This window comes from Setaria viridis, chromosome 7 (assembly GCF_005286985.2).
Source record: "Setaria viridis chromosome 7, Setaria_viridis_v4.0, whole genome shotgun sequence".
Taxonomy (NCBI): Eukaryota; Viridiplantae; Streptophyta; class Magnoliopsida; order Poales; family Poaceae; genus Setaria; species Setaria viridis.
Window position 1 is genome coordinate 12,841,834 of NC_048269.2, and position 25,173 is coordinate 12,867,006.

At 45.2% G+C, this 25,173-nt stretch overlaps 2 protein-coding genes across 3 annotated transcripts; one reads left to right on the forward strand and one right to left on the reverse strand.

The window, feature by feature from the left end:
• Positions 1-1,025: 1,025 nt before the first annotated feature.
• Positions 1,026-15,974, forward strand: LOC117863442 (protein TRANSPARENT TESTA 9). Of its 2 annotated transcripts, XM_034747139.1 has the most exons (21): positions 1,036-1,510; positions 2,945-2,996; positions 3,083-3,159; positions 3,230-3,363; positions 3,454-3,550; positions 3,638-3,695; positions 4,640-4,748; positions 4,832-4,955; positions 5,040-5,226; positions 5,324-5,607; positions 6,380-6,468; positions 6,553-6,623; positions 7,359-7,469; positions 8,043-8,105; positions 8,782-8,919; positions 9,810-9,915; positions 10,008-10,079; positions 10,188-10,234; positions 14,624-14,783; positions 14,895-15,061; positions 15,221-15,974. In XM_034747139.1, the coding sequence occupies exons 1-21, from the start codon at positions 1,302-1,304 to the stop codon at positions 15,527-15,529; spliced, it is 2,664 nt and encodes an 887-aa protein (XP_034603030.1). In that variant the 5' UTR covers positions 1,036-1,301; the 3' UTR covers positions 15,530-15,974. The 2 variants fall into 2 exon arrangements, 1 of the variants encoding a protein (XP_034603030.1); XR_011898641.1 differs by lacking the exons at positions 14,895-15,061; positions 15,221-15,974 and adding an exon at positions 11,031-11,526 and having other exon boundaries at positions 1,026-1,510; positions 14,624-14,766.
• A 3,244-nt stretch (positions 15,975-19,218) lies between these two features.
• LOC117862434 (protein SMAX1-LIKE 4) lies at positions 19,219-24,420 on the reverse strand. The gene is made up of 3 exons (XM_034745914.2): positions 22,298-24,420; positions 21,003-21,276; positions 19,219-20,897 (listed from the first exon to the last, which is right to left on the reverse strand). Exons 1-3 carry the CDS (start codon positions 23,779-23,781, stop codon positions 19,491-19,493), a joined length of 3,165 nt encoding a protein of 1,054 aa, XP_034601805.1. The 5' UTR covers positions 23,782-24,420; the 3' UTR covers positions 19,219-19,490.
• Positions 24,421-25,173: the final 753 nt, after the last annotated feature.

Sequence of the window (25,173 nt, forward strand, 5' to 3'; positions counted from 1 at the left end):
GTGGAGGAGGAGGAGGCAGCGCCGGGTGCGTAGGGGCGCCCAACCACCGAAATGGGCGCCCCCGCATGGTGGAGTCCGGCCGGTGCGCTCGGCGTGGCCCGCCGCCGGCCGAACCTAGATATAGGATTCGACCGGCCATGGAGGAGGGGTGGGAGAGGGAGGGGACAGGGTGGAGGGGCCCGCCGGCTCCGGGATGGTCACCGGTGCGGTCGGGGGAGAGCGGGAGAGGGAGGTGGTGGTGCGAGGGGTCGGGAGAGAGGGGGTGTTGGCGACTAGGGGAGGAGGAGGGGAGGGCGGGAGGTGGCGGCGGATTGGTGGCCGTCGGCGTCGAAGTGGCGGACGGCTGTGGACGCTGAGGCCGGAGTGGCCGCCGGCGGTGGGAGCGGGGGAGCGGGGCCGGCGGATATATACAGAGAGAGAGAGAGGAGAAAGAGATGAGGAGGATGCAGATATAGAAGAAGATAAAACTCAAGGGTTGTTTTGCATATGTTCGTCCATGTGGCGTCACGTTGGCATGCCACATCAGATTTCGAAGGGGTATGGAACTAAGTGGCACCACTTAACAAGTTCAGGGTGTCAGATTTCAATTTTGCGAGTTCGTGGATTTAAGTGGCACCTCGGGACAAGTTTAAGGGCCACTGGTGTATTTAACTCTTTTATTTTCATATATGGTTGGGCTATAAGCATATGGTTATCTGAATCCATAGACTGCTATATAGGCTACTTGCACAATGTTTCAATTAGGTTGAAAGGAGGAGTATTTAATTTAATGCTTATGAATTGTTTTTACAATGGACATCTTTACTATAAGTTGGCTCGATAAAATTCAGCAAAATCAATGCAGCAGGACTAGGACTAGACTAGAGAGATCTACAGCTACCTTTTGTTTTCAAATAAAGAAAACTAAATTTCCAGCCAGCTCATGTATGACTTGGCATAGTATAGGAGTCGGTTGCTATCAACAGTACCACGATATACCCCTAGCCGAGCACAAACCGTTAACCCGGAGTCGAAACGGAAAAAGGCAACCTCTCCCTGTTGGCGATTGCCTCCATTGCCGTTGCTCCACCCGTCCACCGCGCGGCGGCCAGCGCGGCAGGTGACGTGACGACCGAACGAAGCAACCAGGCGCCGAAAAGGATAGCGCAAGTGCGAAACCCAACAGCGAGGAGGAGGAGGAGGCGAGGAGCCGAGAACTAGGAGGAGGAGAGGAAAAGAAAAATAAAAGGAGAAGCGAAAAAGGCAAAAAGCGAGTCCGCCCGCCCCCCGATCCCCCCACCGGCGATCATCCGCCGCCGCGGATGCGATGCGTCCCCCCACCGGCGGCGGCAGCGTGGTGGCCCGCGCACTGTCGTGAGGGATCCGCCGCCGCGCGCCCCGGCTCCCGCGCCCCCGAGTCCGCGCCTGCGCTTGGCCCCCGCGCCCGCGCCGACGACGCCGCCCGGAGCGGATTCGCCGGCATGTGGCTCTTCTGGCGCACGAGGAACCGCTTCTCCGTCGAGGAGCTCCGGTGAGTCCCGTACCCCACGTGCCCTGCCCCTGCCTGGCACGGCGGCCGACATGGTCGAGTTAGGTTTCCGCGGGGCGCCGCGCGTAGATCCGCCTGGGCGCTAAGGCGGAATTGCTCCATTGTTCGCGTTGATTTTGCGAAATCTGGTCTCCGTTTGGTTCCGAATCTGATTGGGTTGGGACCAGCAGGAAGGAGGGAGCTTAGGAGCTAATGTAAATAGCATAATATAGATATGCAATGCTCTTACAGAGTTATAGACTCGCTGGTTCTTAGCAAATACTCCCTTGTTTTAGTGCTATAGGACACTCGTACCGTGATGCCTATCAATGCATTACTTGAGACATTTGTAATTATGCTAGCTTAATCAATGATAAGCCTAGAGAGTGGTAAACCCTTCCTACTTGACCACATGATTTCTTGTAGAACACACAAGTTGTAGGGTAGATGACTTTATCAAACCTACATAAACTGGAGGCTTTCTGTACGCAATGAATTTTAAAGATCATGCTTTCCACTTTCTCTGTAGTGTAAGAATCTTTCCAACTTCTTTTACTGTTTGTATTTGTCTATTGGCGAACAAAGCAATAGGGGAAATTTGAGGAGATCAAATGTTAGAAATGCCATGGAAGTTAAATATCAAAGGATATGGTTGCATCAAACTTCCCATTTATCAAATTGTTGTTAGTTATTTTTATCTACACATATTTGCTAGCAACAGCCACTCGCACAAACGAAGGAGGATTTTAGTGTAAGAAAGAAATTGATGATAAATGACCATGCGTACCCTATTAAATTACATGCTATAATCACTTGAACCGTTCCACTTCATGAGTGTAGGGGCAGGAGTGGAAATATTGCAATGGCTACCAACATGTTTTTTTTTTCAATTCACTAATACTTATTGAAACATGATTCCTAAGTAAAGGTACAATACTTTTCAAATGAAGGAAATATAAAAGTTCAACATATAAAAAGTGCAACAATATTTGATCTGTAATAGTCTTTATCTGTGCATAAAAAAATCCAGTTTTGGTCCAATTTTATGTTAATCAGCAACAGTAGTCTCTACATAGCACATAATGCATTTTTTTTTCCTGTTAGCTAACGACCCTTTTATATGCTTGTTAGACCAAAGGTTAGTTTTGTGGATTCCTCTTACCATTTGGTTTGTCTTTTTTGGTTGCATCTTTTGCCAGTGATGATTTTTTTTGTCAAAGAAGACAATCAACTGCCACAACTGTCAAAATAGATCCTATGTTGTTGTGGTCAGTTTCAAGATTTTAAAAATCAAAAGATACCTTACCTGTCTACTGTTCTCTCTACTCAATGTTATGATGTAAAAAAATTCTTGCAACTTGATTCTTTATTCTTGTTATTATGTGTAAGAATCTCAACTTCTACATATTTCATGCTAAGACAGCTCTCTTTATGCAGGTATCTAACAGATCAGCTACAAAAGGTTTACGTTGTCAACGAAGCTAATAAGGTAGGTGTAGCTGGCCATCCTGATATTTTTGGGATTTATGTTAAACCTTTACAGTTGATCCATTGACCCTGATGTTTGTTGTAAAGGATTTTGTGATTGAAGCATTGAGATCAATTGCGGAACTTATGATATATGGTGACCAGCATGATCCTTCATTTTTTGAGTAAGTGCTAAACAATCAAGTACTGTAGGAAACTAGCTTTGAACCTATTTATTTATGATTTCTCTTTCAGATATTTTATGGAGAAACAGATCATGGGTGAATTTGCTCGTATATTAAGGATCTCGAAGCTGTCAAGGGTGTCACTCCAGTTGCTACAGACGATGGGTATCATGATCCAAAATCTAAGAAATGAACATTCAATTTGTAAGTTTTCCTATATATTGCAGTATCCATCCAATTGTTGCAGTGCATATAGTTGAACGGTCTAATGAGCATTTATTATGTCTTCTGCAGACTATATTTTTAGCAATGAGCACATCAACTTCTTGATTACATACTCATTTGATTTTCGAATTGATGAGATGCTATCGTACTACATATCTTTTCTACGGTTTGTAATACTGGTCTATCTAACATTTAGGTTTAAGCACTGATTATTATTATTATGTATCAGCTTACCTTTTCATGTTTTATGAAGGGCGATAAGTGGGAAGTTGAACAAGAATACAATTTCTTTGCTCGTGAAGACAAAAAATGTACATATCTGTTTCCTTCTGCTGCAGTTTTGGATAGACAAAGATACTCTATGCCTTGTTCCTTGCATCTTTTGTTTGGATGACTAAACTAGATTTCTACTCCCTCCATCCCAAAATAAGTGTTCTTTTAGCAAATTTCAGACACATTAGTAGTTGCCAGAAATGACTATGTTGCCCCCAATTATTCATACTAGTTGTGATTGAAAGCTGTGCTGTCTATTTGGTTTTCTGGATCCTGAATAAATGCATGTGCGTTGGGACCAGAAAAATAGCATCGATTGATCATTTGATTGGCTCCACGTGCTTCTCCGTACACTTTTTTTTGATGGTGTGATGAGTGTTGCTTTAATTAGATGAGGCTCATTAGGAGCTAATAGAAAACTCTTTGTGGGACAAATTTTGAAAGCTAAAAGAACCCTTATTTTGGGACAGAGGGAGTATTTTGTTCTATTTCTGTACTTCCTGGTTTGGTTTATGAGTAGAAGATTGCCACACTTCAAGTTTTCCATCTCCAATAATTTTGACTCCTCAGATGGAATGCAGCTTTATCAAATGGACTACTAGAAAAAAAATAATGGTTCCTGTTTCTATGTCATTGGGGCCAGCAATCTCGTGTAGAAGCATTCCATTACTTTTAAGGACAAACATGTCAGAACCATGGCTTCTTTCTTGAAGGAATAAGTTCCTATTAACATTATCAGTTTTTGCGTCATGAGAGTGTCTTGGCAAGGGTTCCGGATCAGATTCTTGCCCTGTTAGCTAGGGATGTGTCACCCACAGTTGAAATATATAAGCTTATTTTCTGAAGGTAGGTAGTTTGATTGTCTCACCTGGCTATTATGTTGCATCATGCATTTTTTTGCCCTTCAAAATTCTGGACTAGTGCTTTAGAGGTTTGTTATCGCAAATCTCTTGTTTACTAGCTTCCTCTGTGTTGAATGCAGGATGAAGTCACTTCCTTTCCTCTTTATGTGGAGGCCTTAAAGTTTGCTTTTCACGAGGATAGCATGATTCGAGTTGCTATACGAACCTTGACTCTCAATGTTTATCATGGTAAGTTGGTAAACCCTTGGTGTCCATTATGATTGCTTGTGTCCTTATTCGCTGTTGCTTACTGGGCAATCCTTTGTTTTCAGTGGGAGATGAATCTGTTAACAGATTCGTTTCCCGTGTGCCGCTATCAGATTATTTTTCAGACATAGTTCAGCATTTCCAGAAGCAATGCATTGACTTGGATAAGTTGGTTACGCGCTCCTCACGGTAACTTTGTGGCATAACTAGTAACTAGAATTGTTTGTGTTATCAATTTATATTCATTATGCTAGCTTATCTTTATTATTTCAGAAATGCAAATTGTTCTCTCCCATCTTCCTCTGTTGAAGATGCAATTGTGCAAATTGAAGACACACTGTATTATTTCAGTGATGTTATGTCTTCTGGTATTCCTGATCTTGAAAGGTTTATCACTGAAAACATCTTGCAAGTTTTGGTATTTCGGCTCTTACTCCCGTCATTGCAGAGGCAGAGCACAGTAAGTGTGCTGAAATATTTTTTTTCATATTACCTCATGTTATTGTGCCTTGACTTCTTATTTCTTATAATTTATTATCTTTAATTTTTTTTTCTAGGATTTGGATATAAGTGTCACTACTTCCATGTATTTGCTTTGCTGTATTCTCCACATTTTTAAGAACAAGGACATGGCAAGTACTGTAGCTGCCGCTCTTTTTCATCAACCTGATTGCCCTGATAGGAAGCAAGTGACTCCTAATGGCTATACCTCGGAGCATGATGCATCTGAGAATCAGTGCAGCAGTGACTCTACCTGCGAGCAAGCAAATGAGGACCAGCCAACTTCTTTGTCTGCTGTTAGTTCGCCGCCTAGTGATTGTTGCCAAGGCAACACACCAAGGTATGTCACTTGAGCTGAATACATGCTTCTGTTATGCAAGTTTATCAATCACATTTCATTTTGTACTTCTTTGTTGAATGGTAGAGGATGAATGCCATATTTAAGATAAAGATGTGCACGTTTTTATATTTTGAACTTTGCCTTGTATCATATTGGTTGTTATGTTTGTCTGTTGGGAGTATATAACATATCCAAAGATGCCATGGCTCGAAAGTACAGTTTGCTTGTTTATGTCAGACTTTATTGTGTAGGTGTAAGCTAGTCCAATACATATCAATTGTGTCCTTGAACCCACCTGTAAGTTTAGGAACCTGAGTTTCTTTATATCGATCAGGTTTGTAGGGCATCAGTGTGGTAAACAAGGGATTGTACTCCCTGTTTTTGCAAATGTTTTGGTTACTGATATGGTCCCCAATCTGAAATTCTGACAACTAATTTGGACTATGATATCCTATCAAAGCCCAACACAATTGAAAGTGTTTTGGATACAAATGGCAAATCTACTAGTTTAAATATTCACAAATATGTTATTTGTCAAAGTTAAGTAGTTTGACCAGACGAATTCCAGGATGTCACCTTTATTGAGTGGAAGCAGTACCGTTGTTGATAATATAATAGATAAAAATACCTACCTTTCTCTGTTAGCTAAATCTTTTGTCTTGGCACAATGATATACATTTTTTCTTTTTCTTTTTTGAAAATGTTTTAAATCTGCATCAGTTCACATATTAGATGATTTTACATGAGTGACGACTCCGTGCACAATTTCCAGGGAACACTTGCTGTCCTATATCACAGGAGGAGATGATTCAGAAGCTTTGGGTTCGTTGTGCTTATTTGCTACATTATTGCAGACAAAAGGTGAGTTAGACTGTTTCTCATGTAGTTATCCTTTTCACTTTGGCTGCCCCAGAAAATAATTGTTAGCGCATGTGGGCTGTATAGAACTTGATGAATCGATGCTGGATGCACTTGGAATACTCCCTCAAAGAAAGCAGCATAAGAAACTTCTACTAGTAAGTTCTGTCTGCTCTGAGAGAAACAGTTCTTTTACTTGGTTGATTACTCTATCGTGGTCAGTTGAGTGTAAGAATGTAGTTGGCTTCTGTTAGCATGTGCACTAATTCTGATGTTTGTAGATGTCTACTTAAATGGTCGTTGATATAGATTTTATATTTTCGTAGTGTGTTCTATATCATGTGATGATGATCTATGGAATCCTACTGTTTAAGTAGTGACAGTCAGGGTTAAAACTTAAAACAACAAGATTTGACATATTTGTTGGACCATATCAGTTTGCAGCTTAGGCCCTGTTTGGAGCCCCCGGCTAAAAATTAGTTCAATGTTTGGATGCCAATTAGGATGATTAAACATGAGCTAATTGCAAAACTAATTGCATAAGTCACATCTAATTGATGAGTAGAACCCATTGATCCTAATTGGACCATGATTAGCCCATGTTACTGTAGCACATGTGCTAAACATGGACTGATTAGGATCAATGGATTCTAGTATTCTACTCATCAATTAGCCATGACTTATGCAATTAGTTTTGCAATTAGCTCATGTTTACATCATTACATGTCCTAACTAGCATCGAAACATCGGACTATTTTAGTCGGAAGTCTCCAAAGGGGGCCTTAATTGGATCTAGTTGTATGTCTTTGTATTACCTCCATTATATTTGAAAAATTGATCATGGTACTACATTTTACTTTGATTTTCTGACACCTTTCTTCTTTTACCTCCAGCAAGCTTTAGTAGGAGAAGACCTTGCTGAAAGACGGTTATTTTCGTCAAGTAGCGGTCTGACTGATGACAGTATTTGTAGCGATTTTGATGTTTATGTAAGGAAGCTTCAGGTACGCTGATGCTCTTTCACCCCCAGATTTAACATAAATACAATTTTGAGCATTCATACTTCTTCAAACTCATGTCGTTTTGGACCATCAGCATGATCATACAACTGTTTTTAAGCAAATTGCATCCATATAACTGCATCCTTATCTTCTTATTGCAAATGTGTACACTGCTGGGACAAAATTTTACTAGATGCAGTGGTATGCACAATATGTTAATTAATTGAGTTAATTTAAGAGAACTAAACACTGTCTGAATTAAGACCAAACCTTTTGGAATACATCAGAAACTAACATGTCTGACGTGTGGGACTTGAATGCCAGTTGACATTCAAACTAACAGTGTAGTTTTATCAAAAATTTGGCACGGAGTGTAGTTTTGCTATACTTTAGACCACATATGCGAAGTCATCCAAAATTCTCAAATTAGTTTGATTTCATTCGTGGAACACTGATGACAGTTTTATTTAGTTACATTCACACTCGCCATTGTAGTTTTTTTAACCTTCTTTAGCTTGTTTTTTAGGGTGGCTTTACAATCTTGTTATAATGCTATAATTTTCTTTTCTTTTACAGGATAAGTATGGGCTACAGTGTCATCATCCACGGCAAATGACTTCCAAAGTTCACAGATATCAGGTTTATTCACTGAATCTCACACAAATTACCTGTTTGGATCTGTAGAGTGTACTTTCTTGAAATAATGATGGTATCCTTCTTATTTTTGTGCTATATGATATCAAACAATAAAATTGTAATTTTAGTGCACGAATAATCTTACTTTATTGTTTACGTTGAAGGCATGTGCCATGTGCCAAACAAGTGAACAACTTCTAGGCACCTTAATAAAGTGTACCTTAGGTGTTGGATGTGATGTCTCTCCAAATTACTTCAACTTTGCACCTAGACTATCATTACCTATTTATCTGTTGAGACTTTGTTAAACCACTGTGGGCATCTATGCTGGGACATCCCGTGTAACTGATATAGCATGTTCTTTAATTCTTTTAGGATTGTTTTGTGACTTAGAAAGGCCATTTTGAATAATTTATATGCAGCTTTAGAATTGTCCAGATCAACATGAATCACAACTGCTATTCTTCTGGACATAATTGATGACGTTGTATCTTGTCACAGAAAATTAATTATTGTTCTTAGTTAATATTTGGAGGGTGATTGTGATACATTGTTTCAACTTTAACCCACATTGTTCTTTGTTAAATGTTACTTTTGCTTTGTAAGCCTTTTACTTGAGCACATCATGCTTTATGATATCGGATGCTTACTTTTTTCTTTGCCATTTAATTGTTTATAGGTGCTCGATGCGTTAGTCGACCTTTTCTGCAGATCGAAGGTATCTGCAGATGTTCGCTTGGTTGGAGGCTGGCTTTTTCGGCAATTGCTGCCCCATGGGGAGGAAGAATTCACTGCTTTTCATCTAAGAAGATTAAAGGTACATCCATTCATCAATACTGCATGATTCATGTATTACTTTTGATGGAGAACTGGGGATCAGAGGAGATAATACATAATAGCAGTCACCTTCCTTGTGATATTTGTTTGAGATTGTATTTGTTTGATATTGTATTTCAGGGGAGAGTAGTACACCTTTACCGGTAGTTAGTAAAAGTTTGGTTCTCTCTTTTTTCCCCTGATCATTTAATGCTCAACACGAACACATACCCTTGGGCCATTTTTTAACCAGCAGAAGGCAAGGGGAGGAGTGTTATGATTCTTTTCCTCGTTTCAAATGTTGGCCATGAGAACGCTTTTCTTGGAATAGTAGCCCTGACTCAGCAAAATACAGGATGGTTTTAACTTTCTGTCGTCTCAACAGGTACTCGTGTGCGGTAGACAATTCTTACATGCTTGTGTTGAAGCAAACCATTGTCTCATATCACCTATGTTTGGATGCAGTTGTTTTTAAATGTCATGAAATGTGTGTTTAGGACCTGTTAGATATAAATATATTGGAGATGGATTTCCACATTGATATTTTCCCTGCAGTTTCTTGCAACTCAGCCTTGCTAGCTTTCACCAGATGTTGATGTTTCTGTTCAAAATTATACATAAAAGGAAAAAAAGTAGGTGTGAAGTAGTGCACTATTTAAATTCCTATTCGAGATTTATCCATACGTTCAGAAGGCTTACTCTCTTCTATAGTCTAAAAGTCTAATTCTCACATTTGCCTTTCTGACCAATTGTCAAAGAAGTGAAATGCTTTCTAGTAATTGTTAGTGCCTTTATCAAATGTGGTATCTTGATATATTAAATTAGCCTTGCCAGAGGTGTAGATATATTAGTGTTGTTTGCATCCTGCTGATTATAATGTGTGCGTCCTAGGATTCACACAAGGATTGTAGTGCAAAGCTTTCAGAGGAATCTGGAGGATGCTGGTGCGACATGCTTCTTCCCGTTATTAAGGAGGCTTGGAAGAATTGCAAGAAAGGTAAATTTCAATCTTGATATGAATGTATATGTTCTTTTCTGTGTTCTGTAGATATCATTCCTTCCTAATGTTTTTTTTTCCTTTGGAGTTAGCAATTGAGGCTTCTTCACCACCAAAAGGATCCAAGTCTATAATTGTACCCATGGATTTGTATTCATTTGGAGGTTAGAACTACTTGATCATGCTTCACGTGACTATCTATCAGCCCCCCAAATATGTATTGCAACTACACAGTAAATTTGTGATGTACTGAGTCATGCATTGTATTTCAGGTGATTCTTCTGTTGCTGTTGCAGAGAGAGTCCATGAGATGGTTAAGGTATGGATGTATCTTTATTTGTTGGTTTGGCACATTTTTTTAAATACGTGCAATCCGAAATCAGAAGCTTTCTTATCCTCCCGATGGGTAGTGGATCTCGTAATAGTCATAACTTTCCCAGTGGTGCTTAATGCTCACGTGGTCAATCTTCCTTACAATGAGATAAATAATTTGTTTAGCAAATCTAACATGAAAGTTCTTGCCAGTGTTAGCATTCCATCCAATATCCATAAGGGGGCAGCTTATGTTCATTTTTAATGCAATGTTTCTAAAGACACTTCACTCAGATTTGTTTCTATGTTGCTGTTCTAAATGCATGAAGTTTGTAGTTCATTTTTTTTATTTTCTGATCATTGAGCAAGTGAGACAAATACACCTTATTTTTTATTACAAAAATGTGCAATTCAATTGAATGGTTAAGATATATTACCAAATTTCTTTATAAAAATACCATGACTTTTTCCTGGTAGTTATGCTGGACTCTCGGAAATTCAGGCACAAGGGTACGATGAACCAATTGGATGTGCTCACGTTCAGAAAACTGAATGAAAACATACAGTCTTCCGAATCAAAGTGCAGTTGTAAATTTATTTTGACGCGAGCGTTGAAATGAACAAAGGAGCATGACTACATGAATTTCTATCTAATGATTTTTTGAGTACTTGTTTCTTTTTGGAAGTCATTTTTATTCTTCACCTCTCAATTAATCATAAACAGTTATTCTTTTTAATTTTCTATTAAGCAAATCAGGTGGTTGGAACGCCAAACCAAACGCTAAATATTTTTATACATGCAGCATTGCATTCTTGCTAGTTGTAGAACTATGAAAGAAGATGAAGGTTGCCAAGCAGAAAACTCACCTAAATACTTAGGATACCCATGCATCTCCGAGGACGTAGAAACATCTAATTGGAGCAAGCAACCAGTGGGTGAAGAAAAGATCAATGCTAGCAGAATGGAGGATAACACACAAAGCCACGCTGAATCCCAGATGTTGACACATGAGGCAAAAAGAGATTGCAGAAGACAGGCTTTTTGCAGTTATAAGCTGCAACTGCTTACGGCGCTGAACAATTGCTATAAGCTGCAACAGCTTACGCTAAACAGTTGATGTCAATACTTGTGAAGCTTACAGAAGATTGCCAAATTGGATTGCTTGACAGGAGTACAGGACTTTGGATTTAAATGTACTTCAGTGTTTTCTCCTTCGCAGTCAGTTGATGTCAATACTTGTGAAGCTTACAGAAGGAGACTGCCAAATTGGATTGCTTGACAGGACTATGGATTTAAATGTACTTCACTGTTTTCTCCTTTGCAGTCAAATCGCATCGATTGATTTGAATCAGAATAAAGATCAATCCAGTATTACCTCAATCCAAGTTGCAACACATGCATGAACCGTTTTGCATCTTGAAATTGGGAAATTCTGGTGTATGCCATTGCTTCAATTCCAGTTCAGACATTTGCACTGTCTTTTGAATTATAATACTCACGTAGATAGTAAAAAACTTTTTTGGTTCATGCCATATTCGGGCGAAAGCTGTTTGGTTAATCTGTTTGACCATACCAAATGACCCTCTCTTTTCTTTCTTCTCCTGCTGCTTCTCTTCTTCATCTGGCGGGAGCACATACAAAAATGTTAATGCTTCACAAAATGCAGCTCCATGTGGCCAAAACACTGGTCCGGAGCACTGCTGCTCTCCCTATTTGTCCTCCCTCTATCTGAGCCATGGACACTCATATTCTTAGACTCATTCCCACAATGCCTCAGGCCAGGGACCACACTGCATCCTGGAATGAAGCCATAGAGATAGCGGAGCCTCCTGAGGCATTGCCGCCTAATCCATGATGTTGGAACCATCTTGGGTCACGAATTCCATAGCCCTTGAGATTTCAGCTAGCACAACACAAGGGCTCACCGACAACCCTAGCTTCCTGTCCCCCCTCTTCCAGGACAGGGGCCCCTCAGGTTGTCATAGGCTTTGCTTGCTCACATCCTCTGCCTTGGATCTCAGCTTCTAGCCACTCCACCTCTTGCAGCTCTTGCTGGCTGCCTCTTTGTCCGTGGTGCTAGCCAGTGAGCAGCAGCTCTCAGTGCCAAATTTGTTGCCTCTCTGTATGTGTGGCTTACTCCTAATGCATACCTTCTTGTCTCTTTGAGGATAGAGAGGTGACAGCCAAGCTCGGGCTTGGCATAACCAATACCCGCTGAGCATGGGCATATGGAGAGTGACGGTGGCTGGTCATGGGGGTAAGGAGGGTACAGGGAAAGAGATAGGATTCTGGAGACAAGTAACTGGGCTATGATGGTCGGTTTGTAGTAAATTGGATAGTCAGCAAAATAGTTATGGTGACTGACAGAATAAAATGGTGGTCGCATAGACAAACAATTTCGGGAAACCACACCAGTGATATGAACCTAATAAAATCAGTAGGCTGCATCAAATTTCGAAACTGTAGTTGAACCGATGGCAAAAACTAAATTGCTCTTCGAAATTTTAGCAGGATAGAGAACTAGTTGTGTATGTGAAGCAATAGCCATGATTTACTGTCTTTCGAATGTGTATGTCTAATAAGGAGTTGCATTGTGGTATAACAGAGCTGAAGTGTTCTGTCCTATCACAGCTGTGGATGTATTGGCGGCGATTTGAGTACGATATAGGTTCGAGTTGAGGTGTTATATTCTATTCCAGCAGCTTGTAGATATCGGTGATGCCTAAAGTGTGTTATAATATACAGAAAATAAGAAAAAAGATTGCCTTGCCTTTTCTGAAATCAACTGGTCTCCGAATATACAGGGTCCAGAACTGGGTGTGCAAAAAATATACAAAAGTAACATACGTTGGGTACTCAGTTGAAACTGTTAATTACTTCTTATTTTGCTTGGATGGTGCATAAATATGAATCGATCAGGTGCTAAAGATTTTTCTTTACTAACAAAAATTTTAGTGCTGCTAACAAACTGTGGTATTATTTTTACCTAGACACTCAATTTTTGTGAGCACCCATCTCGCTACACCTGAAACAGCTGCAGCCAATTTTGAGTTTTCAGTGATAAAAACAGCTAAAAAGGATGTGTTGTTGTCACACAACCGTGATGGTTTTTGTATGACGGGACTTTTGCACACATATTAAGGAAAGGCTGTATATTATCACATTACCACCATTTTAGTTTGTCTTTTGCTAAATTAGTTTAACTCTTATACCACCAAGTGACTCCTGGCAACCACTGAAAAAGCTGTTCAGTCTAGTTATAATCAAAAACAAGATATTTATTTTGAATGGTACGATTATTTTTTCATCTTGATCTCCCTAAAATGCTTCTACTTTTGCAGTCAATACATATCTCATAGTTAGCTGCAGTAATATGCTTGAGACCAACGCTATTTTACATTTTTCTTGTGGACACATTACCATCTTTAAGGATGCAATTAAACCTTGTTCTTTCTCTGGTTGTGTTTGTTCATACGTAGATGAAAGTGCAATCAGTCTCATTCTGAAAATACCGCAAAATGCATTGTAGAAATTAAAACAGTAGTTTATTTTCATCCAAATTTAATCTTAATTTGCGATTGTGGTTAGGTCAAAGATGGAGAACTGATTTGAAATATCTAGCATTTCCATTTCGAAAATAAAAAATGTATAAATCAATGCACTTTACTTACCTTGAAATTTTTGTCAAATAGTTGGTAGGTGTTGATTGGATGGGCTGACAAAAACGTTGAGAGTATAGTGTACTATGTGACTCAGCAGTTCAGCTACACTGATATGTAAACATATAAATTGGCAGCGGTTGGTGTGTAGCTTGCAACTAGAAGAAGGCACAAGGCACATTAGTCAATCCTGGAACATGGCAGGTTCATGTGAACATATGGCTCCATAGCAGCTGTGTTTGGAAAACAAAAGTGTGGCTGCGGATTACTGTGCCATGTGTGGTATGGTAGCAGTAGTGCCTACATAGCTGTCGGTTGGCCTCCCTGGCTTGGTCGTAGCAGAGACAAGAAGGATGGCATGGTGGCTGCTACAGCCTCAAAACAGTTGCTGTCGTATGATAGTGCAATGATATTGGTGGCCACAGGTGGTAGCATATGCAATGTTTGAGTTCATGCACTTAGGGCGCGTTTAGTTCCGGGCTCCCCTTGCCTCGCTGGTGCAAGCAGCGAGGAACTTGCCCGGGCAGGCAAGCCGATTTGGCTCTCTCACGGGTTCTGGTCCTTGCATGCTTGCAGAAGAAACATTAATGATGCTTTTGAAGTTACACGTATAATGCTTCATGGAAACCTTAAACTTAATATCCTGTTTCAATGGTTCAGTTCTTGTTAAATTGATAGAGTAATTTTAGATGTAGCTATGAATTACGTATGTTGCTGAGTTGTGTATTTTTTTCAGGGTTTTGTGCTACAGCATCAAGTTATACTCTTCTGCATCGGAGAAACTTTCACAGACCAGCCTCCTATTTACCCTCCAATCGATTTGCCTGTAAATACTAGAGCAAATGCTGCAGATTTCGATGGTCCGGTGCCTAAACCTGGGGTTGAAGTCAACTTAGGTTTGATTTCTTTACATGGAAATCTTTATTCTGGCACTATGCAAAGTGCAAGGTTATCTTAGTTCCTCAAAATTTGTTAAAGAATAATTGTTTGTCATGTTATTCTTGCAGTTGACGCAGTTCCTTGTCGAATAGCATTTGAGAGGGGCAAAGAGCGTCACTTCTGCTTTTTAGCCTTATCTAACGGAACTTCTGGGTGGATTCTTCTTCTAGAAGAATTACCTCTCAAGCAACAACGTGGAATTGTCCGTGTCATGGCTCCTTTGGCAGGATCTGATGTATGTACCATGATGGCATGGAAAATCTATGCTCTTTCGCTTTGTTGTCATCATTAGATGAAGCCATCCATATTCTTTGAATTCTGCTGCACCGGAAGGATTTTTTTTCGCTGGCGTAATGCATCTCATGCCTGCATCCTTGGTTTTGCTTTGTTTCAGCCAAGAATAGACGAAAAACATGAGAAGTGGTTACATCTTCGCATTCGTCCCTCCACACTTCCTTTTTTGGATTCTGGAAAACAAAAAGGGAAGACGAAGAAGTATCTTGTTGATGGTAGATGGACCCTTGCTTTTAGTGATGAGCAGTCCTGTAAGGCTGCAGAGGCTATGGTTATCGAAGAGATGAAGCTCCAACAGGTTGCTGTTGGGAAACAATTGCAACCATTGGTTGAATTTGACATGCCTGAGGATGGATTGCAGCATCCTCAACCTTCATCGCACGATATCCCTTCTGATGACGGGTCATGACTCATGACTCACTTGGATATCCCTTCTGATGACTCATGACTCACTTGGAAATTTCATCAAGTGCAGTTGTTGAACTTCTCAATCATGAACAGGGCAAGAAGTTGCCACAAAAGTGCATCGTTGAACATCTAAACTGTGGCAACGCGAAAACAAAATGGGCCTACCTCTGTGAGTAAGTTGTCGAATTCTGTACATTACAATGGAAGATTAGAGCTTTCTCCTTTTTATAACACAGCTTAGGGTTTGGGCCATCTTAAGTTGAGTTAGCTGGATAGGATTCTTTGTACAATAGTTTGTATCTGTCCTTTGTCCCTTGTAATCTTTATATATACACATTGAAAATCCATTCTTTGATAATTTTCAGGGCAGAGTTGTGTACACTAATGTCAAAACAAGCCCTGCCTATAGTAATAAAATTTGAGCTCCATAATGTTTTCTTTGTCAATATTAATGTTCATGGACTATTGGTTCCCTACCTTTTCTTTTTGAAGAACTGTTTCTATGAAAATCAGGACATTCAGTTATGCCAGGCGACCAGGTGCGTGCAATTCCCATGTACAGGATATTCGGTTTTCTCCTATGTTGATTCTACTGTTGAACGTGGCACCTTGTATGGGATATATTGTTTGTAAAACATGTTATGCCCGTGTCAAAATGGATGTCCACAGTTCTGCGTTCATATGCCCCATCTTGGTCGGACGAGGCGACCCTGTCCCTCACTACCCTTTCAATCTGACTGCTAGGGAGGTCACTGAACATGAATATGGATGTCAGAATTCGTGTAGGACCTCTATAGTTCTATACAATTAACCTGTTTTGTTTGACATGTTAAATGCTACTGGGGCTTGAACAGTGTTCGCAAAATCTATTTTGGACGCGGATGTCAGGCTGGTGAGCGTCGATTTTCAGAAGCGTTAAGCCCAGCATCGTGACCAGGATAATATGGCAAGCCCAAATATGGCCGAAGCCCAACTATGATGAGGAAGGTTATTGATTTCGGCCCTTTTCATGTACTGCTTCGGACGGGATTAGCCCGTTTCGTTTCCTATATTTATCAGCCATTTTTGTATTTTTCTGAAAAATATGGAAATATGATGAAAAACGACTAATATTTTCCCGATTGTTTTTCGTATTTTCCGCCTTTCTATCTAGATATCCCTGTTCCTATTACCTTGCCAATTTCCTTAATTTATTTGGGAGTTGGACTCTTTTTGTTAAACTTGATGAGTTTAACTATTTAAGCGTGTTTCCATTCTAATAGTTTGTTTTTCTATTCGTGCTAATCTTGTTTTTGTTCACGTTTTTTATTTAGTTTTTGAGAGAATGTGAAACTGAAAATTGAGGGGTTATCTTGACCGCTCTTGTTTGTTTTTCACTCCCTAATGTTTAGTTTTTAAAAGAAGAAGGTGCCTATTTTTGGTGTGAGATTAAACTAATTTGCTTGTCCTAAAAATTATATATTTAAGGACGGACGGAGTGTATCACAAAGTTTTAACTGGAATGTTACAGATAAGGATTTCAAGTTTAGCTTATAGGTCTTGTATAAAAATGCGAACTGACTTAGTTGGTTAGGTCTCTTGTGGTATAATATGCCAACTTAAAATTCGAGTTCCAGACTCAGGGCCTGCACCACATGTGCTCGAATTTCGTGGATTCATTTCAGGACGTACGGAGTGGCGTGGCTGTCGATACCGACATGCCTGTTTTGATTGGCCTGCCTGAACCGCATCGGGTTTGTTGTTTATGCGCTCGTTAAAATGAAAATGCAAAAGAGAGGAGAAAAAAAAGGAGACAAATCACCCGCGGGCTTTTCTCTTTAATCTTTACCGTGCTTAGCAACGATCGGACACGCCGAGATCGGATGGATTGATCTTCAGTTTCAGAAGTGTCCTAAAAGGCTCAAAAGGTCAAAAAAAGGGATCGGAAGCTGTGCAGCGGATAAGTGGGACGCTTTTTCGAGTGGCATATTTGATTGGACGCTCGTCTTTGAACGAAGGGAGAAAAAAAAGAGAGACTATTTATGCATTCAAAAAAGTTCAACATACAGTTTCCAAATGGATCTTACAAAATCCTCCCACAGACCTGTCTTCTTTTAGTGGATGTTTGGATACAAGGTACTAAACTTTAGGAGGATCGTATCGGATGTTCGAACGCTAATTAGAAGGATTAAACATGAGCTAATTATAAAACTAACTGCAGAACCCCTATACTAATATGCGAGACGAATCTATTAAACCTAATTAATCCATCATTAGCAAATGGTTACTGTAGCACCACATTGTCAAATCATGGACTAATTAGGTTTAATAGATTCGTCTCGCGAATTAGACTCCATCTGTGCAATTAGTTTTGTAATTAAATTATATTTAATATTTCTAATTAGTCTCTAAACATCTGATGTGATATGTCCTAAAGTTTAGGACGGCGGATCCAAACATGTCCCAAATTGATGTTTTTTTTTACATCAATCGCAGGGAAAGCCTGAGGCCGGTCGCTTGGGTTGGTTACAAGAAAATTCGGAAGCCAGAGGGCGTTGCCGCGAAACTTGCCGTTCCCGCCGGCGGCGCGCCCAAGGCGCGGTCTTTTCAATCGCGCATGCGGCCAAAGCAAAGCAGGGGAGGAGAGGCAGAGTGGGGAGGAAAGCAACGCGTCCAGCCAAAAGGCAGCCATCCCCTCGACCACGGCCGGTCTCGCCGGCGACCGAGAACGAGCCAACAGCCGGAGGAGGCCTTGGCCCTCCACTCCAGCAAAAGGAAAGGCTGATGCTGGAAAGAAAAGTGTGCAGGGAAGTGGGTGTTCCTTTGTCCCTCTCGCCTTCCCTGCGCGCATCGGAACCAGCGATATTCTTCCGTCCCGTCCGTGCCGCGACGGACATTCATTCTCACGTCTTCTCTCATGTTGGAATATGACCAGTCCTCCAAATTTGTTTTTAGAAAATAGGTTGGATTTTATTTGTATAAACCAGGTTTTACATCCAACCTCTTACAAGAGCAATGCATAAAAATTGCATTGAGGTGATTCTGAGGTTCACCGATGGCGTTGGTCGTCTCAGCTCGCAGTTGCTGCCGCTCTCCACCAAATACCTTGGTTGAAATGTTGCGCGCCGACGAAGGTCAATATACCAAAATTTCGTCGAAATGAAGGGCCTCATGCAAAAATAGCGGATTGCGGATTGGAACCGAACCTATAGCAACGGAAGAAAATAAACCCGCCAAGATGGCACAAAGGTATATCGGGACTCACCTGTTCCTCAATCGCTGGTGACAAAAGAAAGAAAGAATACTCATGTAGTAGATCCGTCATGGAAAGATAAAAAGGAGCTAAAAACTTACTAGTACATACATTATACTTATCAGAACCGATTCCCCTCACCTCCAACGCTAGAATGGCCGCCTGCCAACAAGGTTGGTCACCCCTTTCGCGCTGAAGTACAGAGCATGGATAACCAGTTCTCCATTAACCTATACTATTTTTTGTTTTACAAATGTTACAAGATACGCTGATTTTATTGAAAAGAACAAGTAAACCCTCTTTTTTTAACGAGTAAGATAGCTGTGAATTGTATGGAAAAGAACAAGCAAACCCAAGGCAACGATTGTGCGTCGGGGCAGCCGTGGGATTGTGACGGTTCATATTCTAGTCTACCCATTTCCACCGTACGCCATCTTTGATGCAGAGGACCAAAGTGCTAGAGATATTTCCAGGATCATTCTCACTGGATACCCAATTGTGATTTTCATCTCCATTCCAAACCCTCCAAACCTAGTACATGAACAAAGCTAAACTAGTGCATTATCACTACTAAAGTAGGACATTTGATCCATATAACCCCTACCCCACCCCCCAAATTCTCCATTTCTAGACCCCAAACCCTTCCCTTTTACATACATACAAACTACACCCTTCTCCTTTTCCTCTCCAAAAGGGCAGCAAAAAGAAGATTTGGACACCTCAGCTCAGCTCAGTCCACGTGGACCCTACTTGGAAGCACAGAGCCCATGAACCCCTCTGTCTCCCGGGCCCCACCAACGGGCCCCAGCCCCAGCACCACCACCTCCTTCCCTTTCCCGCCATTTCTGACCGTTGCCGCCGCCGGTCCCAGCACCTCCGCCGTCCACCTCTCGAGCACCTCCTCAAGGAACTCCCCGGACGCCGCCGCGAGCGCCTGCACCGCCGCCTCGTCCACGCGCGACCTTCCATGGCCGGCGATGGCCCCGGCGAGCCTTGCGCGGATGGCGGCTAAGGCGTCGTGGCCGCCCTCTTCGTCGAGGGTGACGACGCGCGCCGCGATGGACTCCAGGAGGCCGTGCGGGTGCCCGTGCTCGCTGGAGTCTCCTGAGTCGCCTTCGTGGGTGATGTCGCTGGGGACGGCCTCCTCGTCGTCGTCGCTGCCGTCGTCGTCTTCTTCGTCGGTGTCCTCCTCGGCGCAGAGGTTGAGGTTGAGGTCGAGGGCGTCGTGGCGTGCCCGCTTGCATTCGCCCTGCGGGGACGACACCGTCTTCCTCTTGAGAGCGCCGCCGGGCGGCGCCTCGTCCTCGGACCACAGACGCAGGCCGATCACACTGCCGGCGGCGCCGGTGAACTTGGACGTCGTCAGGATCACGACGGAGCTGGAGAGGTCGAGTTCTCGGCCGGACTGGTGATCCTTGAGACGACCCCTCTCCGACGCCGCGACGAGGCAGTCCACGACGTCGCACGGCGCGTTCTCCACGTCGTCGACGACGACCACGAACGCCTGGCCGCCGATCTCGGACGCCCTGGAGACGACGTCGGAGCACAGCTCCTCCGCGCAGCTGAACCTGCTCGGATCGGCCAAGACCACGCGGTCCGATGACCCGCAGCGCGCCTCGGCGATCACCGCGGCCGCGCGCCGCGCCGCGGCGTGGTCGCTCCCCTTCACGTACAGCCACACGGGGCCCCGGCCGGCGAGTGCCGTCTCGACGATCTCCGCGACGACGGAGACGGGCTGCCACGGGATGTTCCTGCGCAGCCTCCGCTCCAGCTCGCGAACCGCAGCGGAGCCGTCGCCGCTTCCCGGGGCGCGACCGCCGGACGTCGCCGAGTCCGAGAGCGGGTGGCTGCCGAGAGCGAGCGCGGTCCCCGCGCCCTGGCACCCCGGCGCCATCACCGGAGTCAGGCCCCAGCGAGGCAGCGGTGACGGCGGCCACTGGCTCGTCCTGCTCTTGCCGAGCTCCATCAGGCCATCCAAGCCCAGGAACCCCGCGACGGTGGGCTTGCTCTGGCTGCCTGGTAGCAAGCAAGAGCCAGACCACCATGGGCACGGAGCCGAGCACGGATCAACAGCGCAGAGGTGAAGCTTCCTGCACAGCCGGCTCCATTTCCTCTTCAGCTCCATCAGATACTTCTCCTGAATCACCACAAAAATATCAATTAAACAATAATAATCTTGTTAAGAACGGTGGATCATGGAACAGCATTGGCATGTTATCAGAAACTGATATGTTTCTGTTACCTTGTGATGAGGTGTTTGATCGACCGGTGGCCTGTCCGGCACGAGCCAGGCGGGGAGGCTGCCACGTGGGCCCTCCGCGCCAGCCTCCGCCTTCACGAGCGACGCCTCCCTCTCGTAGTTCTTGCTGCACTCGGTGCAGAGCAGGAGGTGCGTCTCGTCCTGGTCATCTCCGGCCGCCGCGAACCCCGTCGTCTCCCCGGCGGCCATCACGAACGGACTCTGCCCAAGCTGATGCGCTGTCGCCATGGCCGGCGGCACCGGCGCTGCACTGGCACTGGACAGGGGGACAAACAAAGCCATGTTAGGCCGTGACAAAGCTTCTACTATATGACAGTAGTACCTCTCAGACAGTGAGCAATCACGTATCATACTCCCTTCGTTCTAAATTTTCAGAAAGACCTACAACTCGAAACGGAGGAGGTGGTAGCATTGAATCTTTTTTCCGTTTTGTTTCAATGATTCACAGTAACTTTCTGCAAATTTACTTGTGATCCAGCCGGTGTCAGGGCAAGGGAATGATAGCAATATAATTGAATCTGGACAGATACGTTCTACTAGTACTATTTTATCAGCGATTTTACCCAACACGGGCAAGCAAGCAACACCGCAACACACAAAATGTGAATGCAGTGGCTTGAATGAGCTTGTGAAAGGTAGCATCATTGCAAGGAAAAGGGACGGGACGCAGCAGACGAGCAGCGCCGGATCAGTCTGACGCGTCCACCCGCTGCACGCTGGCTACACTGGCGTACCAAAAGAGCCATGGGGCTCAGGAGGACGCCAGGCACTGTCGCTGCATCAGATGAAGCCCTTTTCCCGTCAGGCAGAAGCTGATCGGTTCAGGTCGATGGAATCTCTGCACTGTGCAGCAACAGCAGAAGAAAAAAAAAATTCTTTCACAGGGCTACCATCCCATTCCCCAACAACATCCATTTCTTCTTCCTCTGATCCCTCTCTGCAAGATTCCACTACCTTGAGTTCACATGACAACCTAGCTCATTAATGGCTAACCAGTGTTGCAGATAGGGAGGTTCTTGCAAAAGATGCGCCACGGTCTAACCCGCTTTGCCAGCTTGTCCTTTTGCTTGTTCTAGACAGCAAGGCATCAATGGAGGACCAGACCAGGAATGCTGAATGCAACAGTGGCGAGCATGCGCTGCGCAGGGCAGCAAGGGAGCAAAAGGCAACACGAACGAACGAACACGAGCACAGACAGAAACATGGTGGCAGGAGGAGGAGAGCATAGTACTGTAGGAAAAGCAGGTATCTTGGTTTGCAGTTTGCTAGCTGCTCACCTTGGGAGGGAGGAAGAGGACGACGGCGTCGAGGGGTGGAGGCTGTTGAGCGCCAGGCCGGTGCCGCTGCCGGTGGGGACCACCACGGCCTGCAGCGCCCAGGCGGCGGACTCCGTCGGCGGCCGCCGGCGCCGCTGCTGCCACCGCATGTACGTCTGGTAGCTGGCGGTGGCGACGAGCCATGAGCGACCGCGGGAGGTACGGAGGTCGTCGAGGAGGCGCCCAAGCTCCGCGACCATGTGCTCCACGGGGCTGTAGGACGAGGCCGTCGCGTGCTCGCTCGGGTTCGGCTCCTCGTCGAGCGCCCACCGCAGGTCGCCGACGTAGACCACGAGCCCGCCGCCGCGCTGGGGCTGGACGGCGTCCACGCTGCGCCGGAGCTCGGCGGCGCGGGCGTCCACGTCGGCGCGGCTCATGAGGCGGACGTGCACGTACGACAGCTGCAGCTTGAGGAGGTGCGCGCCGGCAAGCTCCGCGGGGACGTCGCCGCGCTCCAGGCGCCGCAGCAGCTCGCCGGCCACGGCCTCCGCCATGGACACCGAGTCGCCGACCACCACGGGGTTGCCGCCGCCGCGCCGCCCCTGCCTCCGGACCATCACCTCCAGGACCGCGCGGACGTCGTCGCTGCACGCGTCGGGGCCAGGCGCGGCGGCCAAGAACTGCGACGGCCAAAGCGCGAAGCGGCCGCCGCCACCTCTACCGCCGCCGCCCGCGGCGATGCTGGGGTCGAGGAAGAAGTGCGGAGGGATGGGCGGCGGCGGCGGCGGAGGGGACGAGGACGACGACGAGGGCGGCGGCATGAGCGCGCTCTCCTCCTCGAGGTTGCTCTTGACGGTGGCGCTGGAGAAGCCGGCCTCCCGCATGACGCGGCTGACGCTGGGGTCGTCGAGAATGGAGATTACCAGCTGGTCCAGCTCCACCTTGATGGCGAGCAGCGGCTGCGGCTGCTGCTGCTGCGCGGTCACCGGCGGCGGTGGGGGTGGCGGCTGCTGGAGCTCGACGCAGCCGCGGCGCTGGTTGGCCTGCGCGCGCTTGAGCGCGGCGACGAGCGCGTTGGAGAGCGTGGGGCTGGGCTGGATCAGCGGCGACGCGAAGTGCGCTGCGGGTGGCGAGTGCGGGCCGGAGGTGGGCAGCCGGTTGAGTGCGACATTGAAGCAGAGCTCGAGCGCGCGGCACTGCAGCGGGTGGTGGTGCTGCTGCGCCGGGGACGACGCCGCCGCCCCGGGCGACGGGTGCGAGCGCAGGCAGGCGCGCTTGAGCAGCCCGTACGGCGCCGCCGGCGAGGAGGAGGCGGAGGAGAAGGCCGCGGCGAGCGGCTGCGCGCACGAGGCGGTGGCGGCGGGGCCCGTCAGCAGGGCGAACGCGACGTGGAGCGGCGTGACCTGCGCATGCCCTCGCCGGCGTGCGAGCGCGAGCGCGAGCTTGAGCACCGCGGCCGCCTCGGCGGTGAGCGACTGGTGGATGGTGTATGCCCCCGCCCGCATCCCTCACCGTCACACCGCCACCCCTCCCCCCCTACCCGTGTGTGCGTGGGTGTCTCACGCTCTTGCTGCTTCTTCTCCCTAGCGACAATGCCGATGCAAGAAGACGGCGGCTCCTTTCTCGCTCGAGCGTTGGGAGGCAGCGCGGCAATGGTGACTGGTGTGTGAGCGAGCTGAGCTGAGCTCTTCTTCCCTCTCTATATGAGACCAGAAGATGAGATGGCTCTGCTTGGTAATGGCAATGGGGTTTGTGGTTTGTCTGACTGTGTGTACGTGGCTAGGCTTAGCTAGTGCTGCTGCCTCCTTTTATGGCTGCTTTTCTTTACCTTTATAGAGTACTCTCACTGCTCGCTTGAGCCTCTGTCATCCCATGCATCTCTCTCTCTCTCACACACCTTCTCATGGAGATCGATGGAGATGGAGTAGGATGTGTTCGAAGTGGAGAGAGGTAGAGAGAGAGAGGGGCTAGTTTGTCTCTTTATGGAGGGTGGCGGATGCCGCTGCCTTTGCATAGCGGCGTCAGGCTTTGCTCCCTGCTTTCTCTCTCACGCGTAGTGTGTGCGCCAATGCCATGCAAGCGTCCTTTTCTTTTTGCTTAAGCAGGCGCAGGCAGACTCTGTTTTTCAGGGCAGCAGGCAGGGATCGATCGAGCTTCCCCTTTCACACACATACAGCTGCCCATCCATGCAAAAGTGTTCCCTCCCTTCATTTTGTTTCTTATCAATACTACCAGGGAACAGCATGCAGTGATAGAGCCTTTGCAGAATTTTACTGGACTTTACTTTCAAAAAAGAATTTTACTGGACTTTACTTTCAAAAAAGAATTTTACTGGACTTTCATGAACTCACTTAGAGATTAGGGAAAAGAAAATAAAATTTCACCTTCATATATAGAATGGCAACATCACGGGAAGGAAAAAAAAGAGGGAGGAAGGTGACGAAAGAAAATAGTCAACTTTTTTTTTTATTCCATGAGGTTGAGTTCTACACTTTGATTGGTTCTTAAAAGATAAGAGAGGTCAAGATTGTTTAGTGTGGTCAAGTTTTGCATTGTATGGAACATGCTACACCTAGGGTTATCATTAGGATCAGATCAGACATTGAACCATTGAGTCTCAAGTTTGCGGTTCGCTAAGCTCAACATGTATACAAAATGTCGACTGATTCGCAGGCGTGGCCGAATTAGAGTCATTTGTTCCAATGTTCAACATGGCTCAAATATAACCAATTCTATGTCCAAACCGCAAACACATTCATGGTTTGGTGTGAGAATCCTGTCCTCCAAAGGCGGTTGGGGATTTGAACCCTTATTCGACAAGGTTCTTTGTTTTTCACCTATTTTCTCCTACTTCCCCATTTGCTCATGGTTCATCTGATTCGTTATAGATTTATAGT

Coding starts and splice junctions, on each gene's coding strand:
- LOC117862434 (XM_034745914.2), bottom strand. CDS start 23,781: ATGCGGGCGGGGGCATACACCATCCACCAGTCGCTCACCGCCGAGGCG. Junction 21,277..22,297: donor TCCTCTTCCTCCCTCCCAAG/GTGAGCAGCTAG, acceptor CCCCCTGTCCAG/TGCCAGTGCAGCGCCGGTGC. Junction 20,898..21,002: donor ATCAAACACCTCATCACAAG/GTAACAGAAACA, acceptor GTGGTGATTCAG/GAGAAGTATCTGATGGAGCT.
- LOC117863442 (XM_034747139.1), top strand. CDS start 1,302: ATGCGATGCGTCCCCCCACCGGCGGCGGCAGCGTGGTGGCCCGCGCAC. Junction 5,227..5,323: donor CATTGCAGAGGCAGAGCACA/GTAAGTGTGCTG, acceptor TTTTTTTTCTAG/GATTTGGATATAAGTGTCAC. Junction 5,608..6,379: donor TGCCAAGGCAACACACCAAG/GTATGTCACTTG, acceptor CACAATTTCCAG/GGAACACTTGCTGTCCTATA.